Source organism: Palaemon carinicauda, chromosome 9 (genome assembly GCF_036898095.1).
Source record: "Palaemon carinicauda isolate YSFRI2023 chromosome 9, ASM3689809v2, whole genome shotgun sequence".
Lineage (NCBI taxonomy): Eukaryota > Metazoa > Arthropoda > Malacostraca > Decapoda > Palaemonidae > Palaemon > Palaemon carinicauda.
Window position 1 is genome coordinate 74,052,992 of NC_090733.1, and position 14,857 is coordinate 74,067,848.

At 35.9% G+C, this 14,857-nt stretch overlaps 2 protein-coding genes across 3 annotated transcripts in view; one reads left to right on the forward strand and one right to left on the reverse strand.

The window, feature by feature from the left end:
- The window catches only part of LOC137646998 (speedy protein 1-B-like), a 920,935-nt gene that overhangs the window by 732,499 nt on the left and 173,579 nt on the right, over positions 1-14,857 (forward strand). The window lies entirely within an intron of this gene.
- The window catches only part of LOC137646997 (trehalase-like), a 328,032-nt gene that overhangs the window by 118,681 nt on the left and 194,494 nt on the right, over positions 1-14,857 (reverse strand). Inside the window, exon 7 of the mRNA XM_068380088.1 lies at positions 13,751-13,891. Within this exon, the coding sequence (XP_068236189.1) occupies positions 13,751-13,891 (141 nt within the window). The remainder of the gene's footprint in view (positions 1-13,750; positions 13,892-14,857) is intronic.

The window sequence follows — 14,857 nt, forward strand, 5'->3', positions numbered from 1 at the left end:
TGTTAGCTCAACAGTGTGAATTTAATAGTGATTTTGACCGAAGGTTGAAGGAACAGTTATTGGTTGGTATTGATAATGAGGTTTATTTTAAGGTTTTATAAGCGGATCCTTTCGAATTTAAATCAACATCCTCTCGTGAATTACTTGCCAAGGTTACCAATTTAGAAACAGCTTATGTTACAGAGTATAGTCATACTTCAAGTTCTTTTACAGATAATAGGCTTACAGGTACTGTTAACAAGGTGAGGCATAAGGTAACTGGGCCTAGGCCTAATTCTAGTGCAGATTCTAAATAGGGAATAAAAGTGTCTATTCTAAAGTTCAAGGTAAATGTACACGTTGTGGACGTGATAACCATTTAGTTAAGAAGTGTAAATTTAAGAATGCTAATTGTTATTCCTGTGGCAACGAAGGCCATGTTAGTACATTATGTCCCGATAAAAAGTCTAGAAATAAATCTAGGAATGTTAACACAGTGCATGATGTAGACAAGGCTACTAGTAAGCCTGTTTCTTTTGATGAAAATTTCCATAGCTCTTATGATTTATCATAACTTTTTGGTGTTAACGTGAATTCTATCGATTCTGTTGATGATTATGAGAAACCATATAGAGAAGTTTGAATGTTAAATGTGTTCCCCCTAGAATTTGAATTAGACACTGGCAGTGGTGCATCCACTATTTCACAGCATGATGCTAATAAATTGAAACTAACCCCATTACCAACAAGGAAACGCTTAGAAAATTATGATAAGGTTGAAATGCAAGTGTATGGTGAAATAAATTGTGAGGTTTTCTTAAAGGCCAAGTTGTCAAGGAACAAAAAAATTATGTTGTAGATAATGATTTGAACTTAGCAAGCAGGTCTTTGATAAAGAAATTGAAATACCAGTGGGTACAAATTGATAATGTGTGTGATGATAAATTTAAAGGTCCTCTTATTACCCCAAGCAGTGTATCTAGTCCTAAGCCTGATTGTGTAAAAACGTTCAATGAGTTTAAGGTGGTAGAAGGATCACCCATTACCAATTATGAATGTCAAATAATGTTAAAAGGAAATGCTGCGCCCAATTGTTTTAAAGTTAGATCTGTTCCTTATCATTATAAATGTAAAATTGATAATAGTTTGAAAGAACGGGAAAGTAAAAATATAGTGAGGAAGGTTGAGCATGCTGGAGATTGGGCCAGTCCCATTGTTCCTGTAATGAAACCTAATGGTGAAATAAGGATTTGTTTTGATTTCCAGTATCTCAATTCCCAAACCAGTATTAACACTTTTCCATTATCAAGATTGGATGACATTTTGGCAAATTTAGGTTCTTGTCAGTATATTTCAAAATTGGATTTGAAGAATGCATATTTATGGGTATCTGTGAGTGAAAATACTCATCAATATTTGATTATGAATACTCATTTTGGTTTGTATAAGTTTCATAGATTGCCTTTTGGGTTGTCATCAGCACCAGGTATATTTCAGAGGTTTATATCTGAATTATTGGCAAATATCGAGGGTGTTTGGGTATTTTTAGATGACATATTGATTGCCGGAGCCACCAAGCAGGAACACGACAAGAGTTTATGTAATGTTTTGCCAATTTTGCAACAGAGAAATATTAAGTTGAATAAAAAAAATGTATTGTTGGTTCTAGAGAAGTACCGTATTTAGGATATATTTTAACTTGTGATGGAATTAAACCTGTCCCAAAGAAAATAGAGGTCATTTTGGAAGCTCCAGTTCCTCAGTCTGTTCAGTCTTTAAAATCCATTTCGGGGCTCTGCACTTATTACAATAGGTTTGTACCTAAGTTCAGCTCTATTTTCTGTCCTTTATATAATTTAACCCAAAAGCATATAGAATTTCACTGGTTAGCAGTTCATGATGAGGCTTTTTCAGAATATTAAGGAAACTATGGGGAGAGCTGATATTTTGGATAATTTCAACTTCAATGCTACAATGATTTTAGAAGTTGATGCTACCCCTGTAGGAGTGGGAGCTGTTCTTAAATAAGAATATAAGGGTAAAATTTCTACCATTTCCTTTAAAAGTAGAAAACTATCTAATGCTGAATGTAATTATTCTCACAATGATAGAGAGGCATTATCAATTATTTTTGGAGTCAAGAAGTTTTCCGATTTCCTTTTGGGTAGTAAGTTCGTTATCAGGACAGACCATAAACCCTTGACTCATCTATTCAACCCTAATGCTCGTATTCAAGGTGGGCTTTATTTCTGTCCGGTTTTTATTTTAAAATTGAGCACATTAAAGATACTCTTAGTAGACTACCATTATGTAAAGATGAAGCTGATTTTCATGTACCAGGAGAATGTGTAAATTTGATTAATATTTTAGATGAGTTCTTTTGATTTTACAATGGTAAAGGAATGTATAGAAAGGGATTCTGTTTTATCCAGAGTAAGAGAATGTGTAAGGAATGGGTTCCCTAAGGAAAATGTAATGGAAAATATGTTACCTTTCTATAACTTGAGAAATGATCTTTCTTTGCATTAAAATTTATTACTGTTTAGAAATCGTATTTTGGTTCCTGAGATGTTGAGAAACGGTGTTATGGAAATGCTTCATGAGGGTCACAAGGGTATTGTTGCCATAAAAGTGGAAGCAAGGTTTTTGTATATTGGCCTAACATGGACCATGCTTTAGAACAAATCACCTCTAACTGTGCATTGTGTATGACAAATCTCAAACATAATGCCATTTCACCTTTATCTTGGCCGTCAGTAGATAGACTTTGATCCCGTTTACATGTGGATTATTGTGGACCCATTGATAACATTCAATATTTAATTATTATTGATGGTATCCCTGACACAATTGTATCTGATAATGCAATTTGTTTTATGTCTAGGGAGACTCAGAAATTCAGAAAAATGGTATTATTGTTCAGGAACACCGTATAATCCAAGCACCAATGGGCTTTCAGAACGGGCTGTATGAATATTCAAAACTAATTTTAAAAAGTTTGATTGTAATTTGCCTGTAAAAACGAGAATTGCTAAATTTTTGTATATGTATAGACGTACAGTAAAGTCTTCTCCTGGCTGCTCCCCTGCTGCATTTATTTGGAAGGAAATTTAAGGGTCCATTAGATGTTATGCCTAAACAAGGAGATGAGACTTATGTTCAAGAGTCTAAATTCAGAGTTGGTAATGCAGAGTATGCCAGGAGTTTTGGTAAAGGATCAGAATGGTTGGAAGCTAAGATTAACAAATTTCTTGGTGAAAGAAATTATTTGGTATCTGTAGATGTTATTGGTATTTTGACTTGGAATCATCACCTATCACAAATATTCGAGAGAAAAATGTATAATACTAGAGTAACTGGTGAACAGTCACCATTAAAAGATACAATGATTCCCTATGTTCCTGTAGTTTCTTCTCCCCGTAATGTACAAGGATTAGAAGAGACAAATAACCCTATTGAGAACTCAAGTATCATTTGTAATCCCAATGTAGAAGTAGTAGGATCAGAGAACAGAAATTGCGATACTGGTGCCCTTGTAAGGAAATCTACCAGAATAAGTAAGAAAACTAGGAGACTTATTGAACAATTTTATTTATTTATTTTTTTTTTGTTAACCTAAGGGAATAGTGTAATGTATGGAGAAACACTACTCTCCCATTCTACTGTGTTGATCTTGTTCCACTATGTTGAACCTTCTGGGAGCTGTTGTGGTCTGTCTCTTGCCATCCACAAACTGTGATGCTAACAGCTGCAGGGAGCTGCATACTTATTATTGAGATATGACAATAAAGCAGGTGAATTACCAACCTGTCTTCTTGGATCCTAAGTATTTATAAACGAGGATGCTGCACTGACCATGCCAGCTGTGAGGAGCTTAGCAGTTACCTCACTGGGATTGATCCTCTCCCTGGGATCACATAGATAAGCCAGCACTACTACAACCCTTGCTACACTCTCACTTAATAAGGAATGCCCTTCCCTCCTCGCAACTGGACATGCATATATATATATATATATATATATATATATATATATATATATATATATATATATATACATATATATATATATATATATATATATATATATATATATATATATATATATATATATATATATATATATATATAGTCCCGTAGTCTAGGAATCTAGATATAATATTATATGTATTATGGCTGGCAAGCTACACAACCTCTCGAGTTTCAAACTCACCTGTTGTTTTTAAATTAAATCTGTTACACTTGAAAATATTAACACCCGAGCTCTGAGACGGTTATATAACTCCCAGATAGCAATATATAAAAACACTGAATATCCAAAGGTCTCTTAAGATAAAGTACACTCAAAACAAAACTGGGTAATTATTCTTTAGAATTATTTAAAACCACCTCTTACTTCGATTCTTTAACAAGGGTACAAGCAAGTAATGAAATAAACACTGGTGATTGGAATAATACACTCTTTACAAAAATTAATATATTTTATATAAATTGCAACACTTTGAAAGAATTTAAATAAAAGAAGAATCACTCAAAGTATTAAGTCTGAACAAATATTAGCTTAAGACAAAAATGTTACGCTTTAAAAATTATGTAATCAATTAACTTGAAATATTAAATCTGAATAAAACCTGAGCTAAGACAAAAGAAATAATTACACTCTAATGCTTAAACTCTTAAAGAACTTACATAAATTAACTGATAAACTTAATAACGTCACATATTTTCATAAATCTCACTGGGCCAGTTACAAAGATTTACACAATGCCAACACTCACCACAACACAATAAATTTAAAGTCATTTTTAACATCTTTCGTATCGTTTCAACACAAGATTTATGTCCGGGCATAAAATTACTCTAGAGAGGACACACTATAGATACTAGATAGAGAGAGGGATGCATTTTGGCTCGTTCAAAGGACAGGCAGGATCTCTTCTGCTGCTCTGCATCCTGGGGGAACATATATATGACTTAGATACATCTAGAATATTCTAATAGATTATTCTCATGGCTTGGGGCCAGCCGCTAGTGACGCCAGAGTTATCAACTATCACATATCAAACAGGAGAATCAATCTCGGTGTACGGCAACTCCCTCTCAGCTGGCTCCACCCACCTTTGTCCTCGGAAATAAAAAAAAAAAAAGTTAAAATCCAATACTGGGGTTTTCGAGAACCTTCCAAAACATGTGGCAAATATAAGAATTGTGTATTTTCTCACAAACATGATGGAATACTTATTTACTTTACTTTGATGGCTGCTTTTCAGTCCCATACAGTAGTGGAACCCCACTCTCTTCAGGACCTCCACTGTCGTTTTACCTTGTTCGTTCACAGTATTTATCTTTTCAAGTCACATATTCATTTACTGTTAAATCGTCACTGTCAAAAGACTCATGAAATAAGAAAGACTCCAGTTTCCTCTTGAAAGCCTTAATGTCTTCAATCATTCAAATGTTTCGTGGGAGCTTATTATGTAGTCTCGGGGTCGCATATTTAAAGGCTCTGGAGCCCAAAGTGGACATAAATCTAGGTTCCAACAGTTTGAAGCCATCTGTAACTATTCTCGTGTCGACACGAATTGTTGGCTGCGCAATATGTAGCAATTCTCTTAACCCTTTTACCCACAAAGGATGTACTGGTACGTTTCACAAAACTCATCCCTTTACCCCCGTGGACGTACTGGTACGTCCTTGCAAAAAACTGCTATTCATATTTTTTTTTGCATATTTTTGATAATTTTTTGAGAAACTTCAGGCATTTTCCAAGAGAATGAGACCAACCTGACCTCTCTATGACGAAAATTAAGGCTGTTAGAGCAATTAAAAAAAAAAAAAAGATGCTGCGAAATGTGTTAGAAAAAAAATAACCCCTGGGGGTTAAGGGTTGGAAAGTTCCAAATAGCCTGGGGTAAAAGGGTTAAGTATTTTGGACGACCGGTTCTGATAACTTGGTGGGTTATTGTACATATTTTAAATTCAATTCTCGCTTTAATCGGCAGCCAGTGTAAATCAATTAGTATAGGGGTGATCCTTTCTCTAGGTGGGACACCATTTATCAGTCTTGCTCCTCTGTTTATTATGTTTTGTAATTTCTTATAGCTCATAAAGATATAAAAAAGATTTACATAAGCCCTCGTTTATACCTCTTATAGTCATATAACACTCTTAAACAGGTTACGTACGACTTTGTAACAAGATACATGAAATAAAAAGTTAATTCTTAAGAATAACGTAAATTTGCATATACTGACTTGAATGAAAAATACAATAAAATTAATGACGAAAGTCTTACTTAATTTACATACCAAACTTATATCTGCATGAGCGCAACTCACCTTACTTGGCTATTCACCTCAAATACACAAATGAAATAATTCTACGGGCTGCAAGAGTGCAAGAGCCCGTGCCTGGCCGTAAGGACCAGGCAATCTTCAACAACAAATGAAATGAATAAATAAAATACATTACTAAATTATTTACTCTCCACTAGACCAGCTTTGTAAGATAGCTCCCCCAAAAATGATTATTTTTTCCAGGCCTGAATCCATTGATTCAGCCAGAGATAAATAATCTGCCACCATGTTATCTTTACCTGATATTTTCTTTACATTAATACAGTATGGTTGCAAACATAATGACCACCTAGTTAAATTTTGATTATAATTTTTCCTCTTATTAATAAAAGTTAAATGATTATGATCCGAATACATTGTAATCTCTTCATTTTATTGTCAATTCACTTAGACCTCAAACTTTTTTATTACTGCGACTAACGCTAGTAGTTCCTTTTCAACTGTCGAGTAGGCTCGCTGATGTTTCTTCAGCTTTGACAACATGAAACAAACAGGATGAAAAATTCCTTCCTTGTCTTCTTGCAATAGGACAGCTCCAATCCCATTATCCGACGCATCCACTTGGATAAGGAATTTCCTGTTGAAATCCAGTGTTTGAAGTATCAGTTTCAAAGTTAATATGGGCTTCCTTAAATTTTTCCCTTTTCCTGGTATCTCGATAACGTAGGTCTGGAAACTGCTTTTTTCCAAAATCCGGAATGGTTCTGGGAACTCGTTGACGAGAGGGAATCTCCTTTCTGGTGAGTAGACACACACCTGTTTTCCTACCTTAAACTGTCTGTTCATACTCTTTATACCAAACCTTTTCTTCGTTTGTCCTTGACTCGTTTTCAGGTCTTCTAGGGAAAATTTTCTTAACTCGCAGATCCTTTTTGTCAAGTCCTTCACATTTTCTTCTTCCATTTCCTCTCGATCTTTCCCTCTTCTTGCCAACATTTTCTTTGGTCCTTTCCTGACGGGTTCTCCTCGTACTTTTATCGGGTGTAAGGGATCTTTCTTGAAGCACTCGTTGGGCTTTTCAACCATCTGACAAATGTGACATGCACGGCAAAACTGGCTCACGTCCTTATACACAAAAGAAATATATAAATAAAATACATTAATAAATTATTTACTCTACACTAGACCAGCTTTGTAAGATAGCTCCCCCCAAAAATGATTATTTATTCCAGGCCTGAATCCATCGATTCAGCCAGAAATAAATAATCTGCAATCACGTTATCTTTACCTGATATATGCTTTACATTAATACAATACGGTTGCAAACATAATGACCACCTAGTTAACCTTTAATGATAATCTTTCCTCTTATTAACAAAAGTTAAAGGATTATGATCTGAATACACTGTAATATCTTCATTTTATTTTTAATTCACATAGACCTCAAACTTTTTTATTACTGCGACTAACGCTAGTAGTTCCTTTTCAACTGTCGAGTAGGCTCGCTGATGTTTCTTCAGCTTTGACATGAAACAAACAATAAGAAAAATTCCTTCCTTGTCTTCTTGCAATAGGACAGCTCCAATCCCATTATCCGACGCATCCACTTGGATAAGGAATTTCTTGTTGAAATCCAGTGTTTGAAGTATCGGTTTCAAAGTTAATATGGGCTTCCTTAAAGTTTTCCCTTTTCCTGGTATCTCGATAACGTAGGTCTGGACACTGCTCTTTTCCAAAATCCGGAATGGCTCTTGAACTTGTTGGTGAGAGGGAATCTCCTTTCTGGTGAGTAGACACACACCTGTTGTCCTACCTCCAACTGTTTTTCCTACTCTTTACACCAAACCTTTTCGTTCGTCCTTGACTCGTTTTCAGGTCTTCTAGGGAAAATTTCCTTAACTCGCCGATCCTTTTCGTCAAATCCTTGACATTTTCTCCTTTCGTTCCCTCTTGATCTTTCCCTTTTCCTGCCAACAATTTCTTCAATCCTTTGCTGAAGGGTTCTCCTCGTACTTCAATCGGGTGTAAGGGAGCTTCCTTGATGCATTGTTGGGTTTTCAGCCGTCTGACAAACGTGACATGCACGGCTAAACTGGGTCACGTCTATGCATGCCAGGCCAGGAAAAGTGTTTCATAATCTTCTACATCATCTTCCTTATCCCCATATGTCCCATCTCGTGCGCTATGGTGATCACCTGTTTTCTCAATGGTGCGGGAATCAATATCTGATGGTATTTCCCCCATTCGGCATTCTGAGGGATATCGGCAGTCTATGGTTCCTCATAAGCACCCATCCTTAGGATAATAACAGGGTGGAGACTGCTGTGCCTCCATCTCGTCCACCACGCGTTACAATAACTCTGCTAACGTTGCATCCTTCCGTTGCAATCCTATCAGCCGTTTCCTACTTACTTGTCCTACTTATAACGCTGAGTTTTCTATTTCTTCCAGGTCCATTTCTTTTTTGTCTTCTTGTCCACTCGTCTGTCATTCCTCTTCTCTTGGGCTTACTCGTGAGTTCCCCTCTTGTGTACCATCAAGGGAATCCTCTTCTTCGGAAAACAAATCCTCCAAGTTCATTGCTCCTTCAATTTCTTTTTCTTCTTCAGCAGCCACTTTCTTCGTCATACTCCTGGTCGTCATACAACTAGGAAACAGATATGGGTAGTCCTTCTCAAGTTCAGTCATAGGACTATACTTCAATGGTTTCTCCGTTACAATGGGACAAAGCACAAAAGGCGCTCCACCAGTCTTATTACCCAGAAGGACGTCTACTCCTTCGACAGCCAATGAATCCTTTACCGCAAAGTCAAAATTACCTGTCACCAACTCGCATGACAGTTTCAAATGGCAAATAGGGGTAACCTCTTCACCTCCTATTCCATTCAAAATAACCGAGTCTCCTGTGAGAGACTATTCCACCAATGAGTGTACTCCTTGTATCACCACACCATAGTTACAACCTGTGTCGCGCACTTGACCGGGGTTCACTCACTCTCGTCTATTGCTGCTAACATACCTTCATAAATATATGGTTTAAAGGTATCCATGCTGTTTCAGTTTTTCCTGTTCGTTGTGTAAACGTTGGCTGGTTCATTTTCCTCTTTGTTCTTTCCCTATTGTTTCTTCGCCTTCGCATTCTGTGAAGTCAAATTATCCTTAACCACTTGGGCAACTGCTTTCGGTTGATTCTACCAACATTCCTTACTGATATGGCCTCTCTTGCCAAACTTAAAACAGACAAAATTAACCTTCTGCACGTCTTTCACGATACTTAAGTAGGATGATTCGATGATTGTTGCTGGGCTACTATCACATTCTGTTTAGGAACAGTACCAGTGCTACTTTCGCTGTAACTATTGAACTTGTTCATATAGTTATTGCTGAACTTGTTTCCATGGTTTGGAAAATACTTGACACATGGTAGGAATGACAGTTGAAACTTCACACCGGAGGAGGGTTTACAACTGATAATATTATAATCTTCACTCAGCGAAGCGGCTTTATCAAATTTTTCACCTCTCTCTCTCAAGTACGTTCGAATATATTCAGGAATTCCTTGTATATACTGTTCTAGTACTATCAATTCTTCTAAATCAGCCATCTCCCTCACGTTAGTAGCCTCTGTCTATCTCTTAAAACATCGTCGTACCTTATAAGCGTGATCCAGGAAAGTCATTTTCTCATCCTTCCTCAAACTGCTTTCATTATAATATTCAGGGGTCATCTGATACACTTACAACACTCCTCTTTACTTCTTGATACTTCTTCCTCCAGTCCTAAGATAAGGAAAAGTATTCACTACGGCCTTTCCCAATCAATACACTCTGCAACAACACAGAACATTTATCATCAGGCCATTGCATCATCGATGCGACCGTTTCAAAATGATCAAAATGAGCCTCTTCTGTGAACCTTGAAGTTAACCTCTGGGCGTTCGCCACATTAAACACAGAATCGGGCATAGCAGGGGTCGCCTCTGTCTGCGTTGCTGACTGTGTACAAGCATTCAACAGCTCCAACTCCCTCGCATGTCGTGCTATTTCCCTTGCCTCTTCTTTCTCTTTTTCTTCTCGTTCTCTTTTTCTTCCATTTTCCTCGCATGTCTTGCGACCTCTCTGGCTTCTTCTGCCTCTCTTTCCCTCACACGTCGGGCTTCTTCCCTCTCTTCTCGTCTTGCTTCCATTTCTTCCCGTCTTCTCTCTCTTTCTTCTCGTTCTGCCATCATCTTCAACTTGATCAAATTCTCCTCCACTGCAATTCGTCGAATCTTAGCCTCTACATCCCTTTTTGCTTTCATGCCTTCAGTTTGTGGGTCAACTGGTTCTTGCTTTGCTACAAATTCTTCTTCAGCCTCCTCCAACAGTTCACCAGCTGCTACAATATCTTGTTCGGACAATTTCCCTGAGTTTATCAACGCTTCTAAGGCTAACACTTGATATGGGCTTTAATCATTCCACTGATTGCATGGCCTCCACATACTATTAAAATAGAGCCACTGAGCTTTAGTTACATTAGCTTCTGACAATTCCTGAACATTTGGGTTATTCAAAAACTCCTGGATATTAAACTGTGCCATCTTGTACTTTTACAAAAAAAAAAAATAAATAAATAAATAAAAATAAAAAAATTACCTCCAAAAAATATATCCTAAAAATACACAGAATCCTATCAACACTAAATTATTCAAAACCTTTAATCAAAACACGGCCCTGTTATCACCAATATTTAAAACAGATTCCTCGATCCCAAGGGTCTTGGAACAAAAATATATTATACTATAGTGCTGTGGTCTGGGAACCTGAATATGATATTATATATATTACTTCTGGCAAGCTACACAACCTCTGAAGTTCCAAACTCACCTGTTTGTTTTTACATAAAATCTGTTACACATGAAAATATTAACACCCGAGCTCTGAGATAGTTATATAACTCCCAGACAGCAATATATAAAAACACTGAATATCCAAAGGCCTCTTAACTACACTCAAAATAAAACTGGGTAATTATTCATAAGCATTATTTAAATCCACCTTTTACTTCGATTATTTAACAGGGGTACAAGAGAATACTGAAATAAACACGGGTGATTGGAATGATACACTCTTTACAAAAATAAATATATTCTATATAAATTGCAACACGTTAAAAGAATTTGCATAATAAAAAAAAAACAAATCACTCGAAGTATTAAGTCTGAACAAAACTTAGATTATGACAAAAATGTAACGCAATGAAGATTATATAATCTCTACTTGAAATATTAAATCTGAATAAAACCATAGACTAAGACAAAAGAAATAATTACACTCTAATGCTTAAACTCTTAAAGAACTTACATAAATCAACTGATAAACTTGATAACGTCACATATTTTCATAAATCTCACTGGGCCAGTTACAAAGATTTCCACATTACCAATACTCACCACAACACAATAAATTCACCTTTAACATCTTTTGTATCGTTTCAACACACCATATACGTTGGGGCACAAAATCACTTTGGAAAGGAAACACTATAGATACTAGAGAGAAAGAGGGATACACTTTGGCTCGTTCACAGGATAGGGAGGGTCTCTTCTGCTGCTAATGCATCTCTTGGGGGTGCATATATATGAGTTAGTTACTTCTAGAATATTCTAATATTCTCGTGGCTTGGGGCCGGCCCTATCAACGCCAGAGTTATCAACTATCAGGTATTGAACAGGAAAATCAACCTTGCTGTACAGCAACTCTCTCAGCTGGCTCCGCCCACCTTTGTCCTCGGAAATGAAAAAAAAATAAAATCTAACACGGGGGTTTTCGAGAACCTCCCAAAACATGTGGAAAATATAAGAATTGCGTATTTTCTCACAAAAATTACGCAATAGAAAAGATTTACATAAGCCCTCGTTCATACCTCATATAGTCATATAACAATCTTAAACAGCTTACGTAATACTTCATAACAAAATACGTGAAATAAAAAGTTAATTCGTAAAAATAACGTAAATTTACATATACTGATTTGAATGAAAAATACAATAAAATCAACGACGAAAGTCTTACGTAATTTACATACCAATCTTATATCTACATGAGAGGAACTCACCTTACTTGGGCTATTCACCTCAAATACACAAATGAAATATATAAATAAAATACATTGATAAATTATTTACTCTACACCAAACCAGCTTCGAAAGAATATATATATATATATATATATATATATATATATATATATATACTGTGTATATATATATATATATATATATATATATATATATATATATATATATATATATATATATATATATATATATATATATATATATATATACACTGCACACAACCATCTACTTATCCATTGACAAATTAGCCAGAAGACAAACTGATGTCCGTTACTGATTGAAAAGCATGATTAAGGAACTTTTAAAAAATACTCACCTACATTTGACCTTCAATCACCAACCTTTGAACGATTTTTTTCGACTAAATTTAACCCAAAGATTAGGTACATTAACATTAAGCTATTTATGCTTACACGGTAAAGAGAGTTACTTTTATTTGTGCTTTCGTCCTTTTCATAGAGAAAGAGGATGGCGCAATTAGCCTACTTGCAAAATAAAGTAATAATGAGGAAAAACTTATTAAAAGCATTGAAAAGGTCTTTTATTAGATTAATGCAACTGAGGCATCCAATTACTTTCGATAAAACGTGTATTAAAGAGGGTATCCTTCCAAAAATTATAATAGTAGTGATAGTACAGAATAGTCTGAAGATCGTGATCAGCAGTAAAATCCTCTATCTAGAAGCTCTTCAACATCTGAACAATTACCAAGAAATGTAAGTCACTGTACCAAAAAGATTTAATTTTGGTTCTTGAATGCATACTGCACTCCGATGTCCTTTGCTCAAATGTCCACATTGTGATCAACAGTTGGTATGAATAAATATTTGAATATTTCAATTCCACAAAAAAAAAAAAAAAAAAAAAAACAGAAAGATAGCAGATGAGGTTTTAGCGGATCCCTGGTGACTTTAGAGCCTCTATGCACTCGGCCAAAAACTGCCTTTAGAATCATTGTCGTTATTTTCTTTTCTTCAATTTCTCTGGCACTTGGTAGATAAGTACGTCCGTATGTTTGAAGTAGCGAATGATTTCCCCAAGTTATTTTTTCTTTGACCTATTTTTCAGTTATGAGTTACATTGAAAGCCCCATTTATCTAAATCTTAGAGACCATATATTTGTTCTAGGGATGAAATGAAGGCTTTTTGAAAATGGCATGCTACCCATTGATTTTATGAATAAAAAGTTTTTTAAATCCATGGAAGAAACTTAACCTTTTGGGAATGTTTTAATTTTTATTATTTTGGCCAAAAGGAATTCAAATTAGTTATGTAATTGCATTACAGTACACCATTTTATTCATTAAAGATGAAAAATAAGACAAAAATATCAAACATTCTCGTCATAGAAACCTTACCTGTAAGATTCGGGCCTTGGTTCACCTACTTCTGATATGTAGCGAGCTACTTTATGCGTCTTTCCCTGGTTGTCTGTTACTATCACAGATCTGTTGTTCTCCCAAAATAGAAATTCTCTTTCTAAGAGCTCTATGTTTTCCCTGTGAAAAATAACAAACAATGACAAATACAAATGATTAAGGTTAGTGAATAAGATTTCACTTAAAAGTAACCTCAAAACTAAATATGATTCTACACAAATGACACAATTACTTTGAAAGTTCAGTAACCTTTTTAGAATATGTAATTTTGATAGAAGACTTAACATGACAAATATAAAGTAATTTGTCTTTTTCCTAATGATACAAACCTTTAGCTCTTTATTAGGTATACTTTCGGCGAAGCTGGAAGCCTAGCCATAAGACTTTTAACGTGGTGTAACTACACCACCACTAGTTAGCGGGGGGTAGGGGTTTAGTACGGGCTATCCTGCTCACACGCACATCTATGTTCTATCGTCACTTTTTCTTGCAGGCAGAACTTACCGGGGATAGGTGATGGAGAGCCAAATTTGTATAAAGAGCTCAAAGTTTGTATCGTTAGAAAAATACAAATTACTTTAAATTTGTCATTTGTTCCGACACTGAATGCAAACCCTTTTGCTCTTAATTAGAGATGACTTACCCCTTAGGTGGGCGGAAGTCCTAACCAATTGGCTGGTTTTTGCCCGGGGTTTTTTCACACACCTGCAGTCAGAGGAGGACAGCGCTTGCAGAGTACAGTACCATAGGTGCTGTTCCCCAGGGAGGGGAAGATGGAAGAAAGAATAAGCCGGTCATTCTTGTCATTCATCCAAGATTTAATCCCGGGTAACCTCTGCCCTCCCTCATCTGCTACTTGTCCATCAAGGAACCTGAGGTGTTTAAAGCATTTGTTGTGTAGCCACCACATGGCCAATGGAGAATTTTTTCATGTTCCTGAGGATCACGTCTTGCAGGTAGTGGTCGGCAGTCATTTGACGCTTTCAGAGTAGTTCTTCTTAAACGCCAGGGACATACTTAGGCCTCAAACGTTATGAGCTCTAGGTCTCCTTTTCTGAAGTTAAGGCTCAGGATTCAATGCCCGGT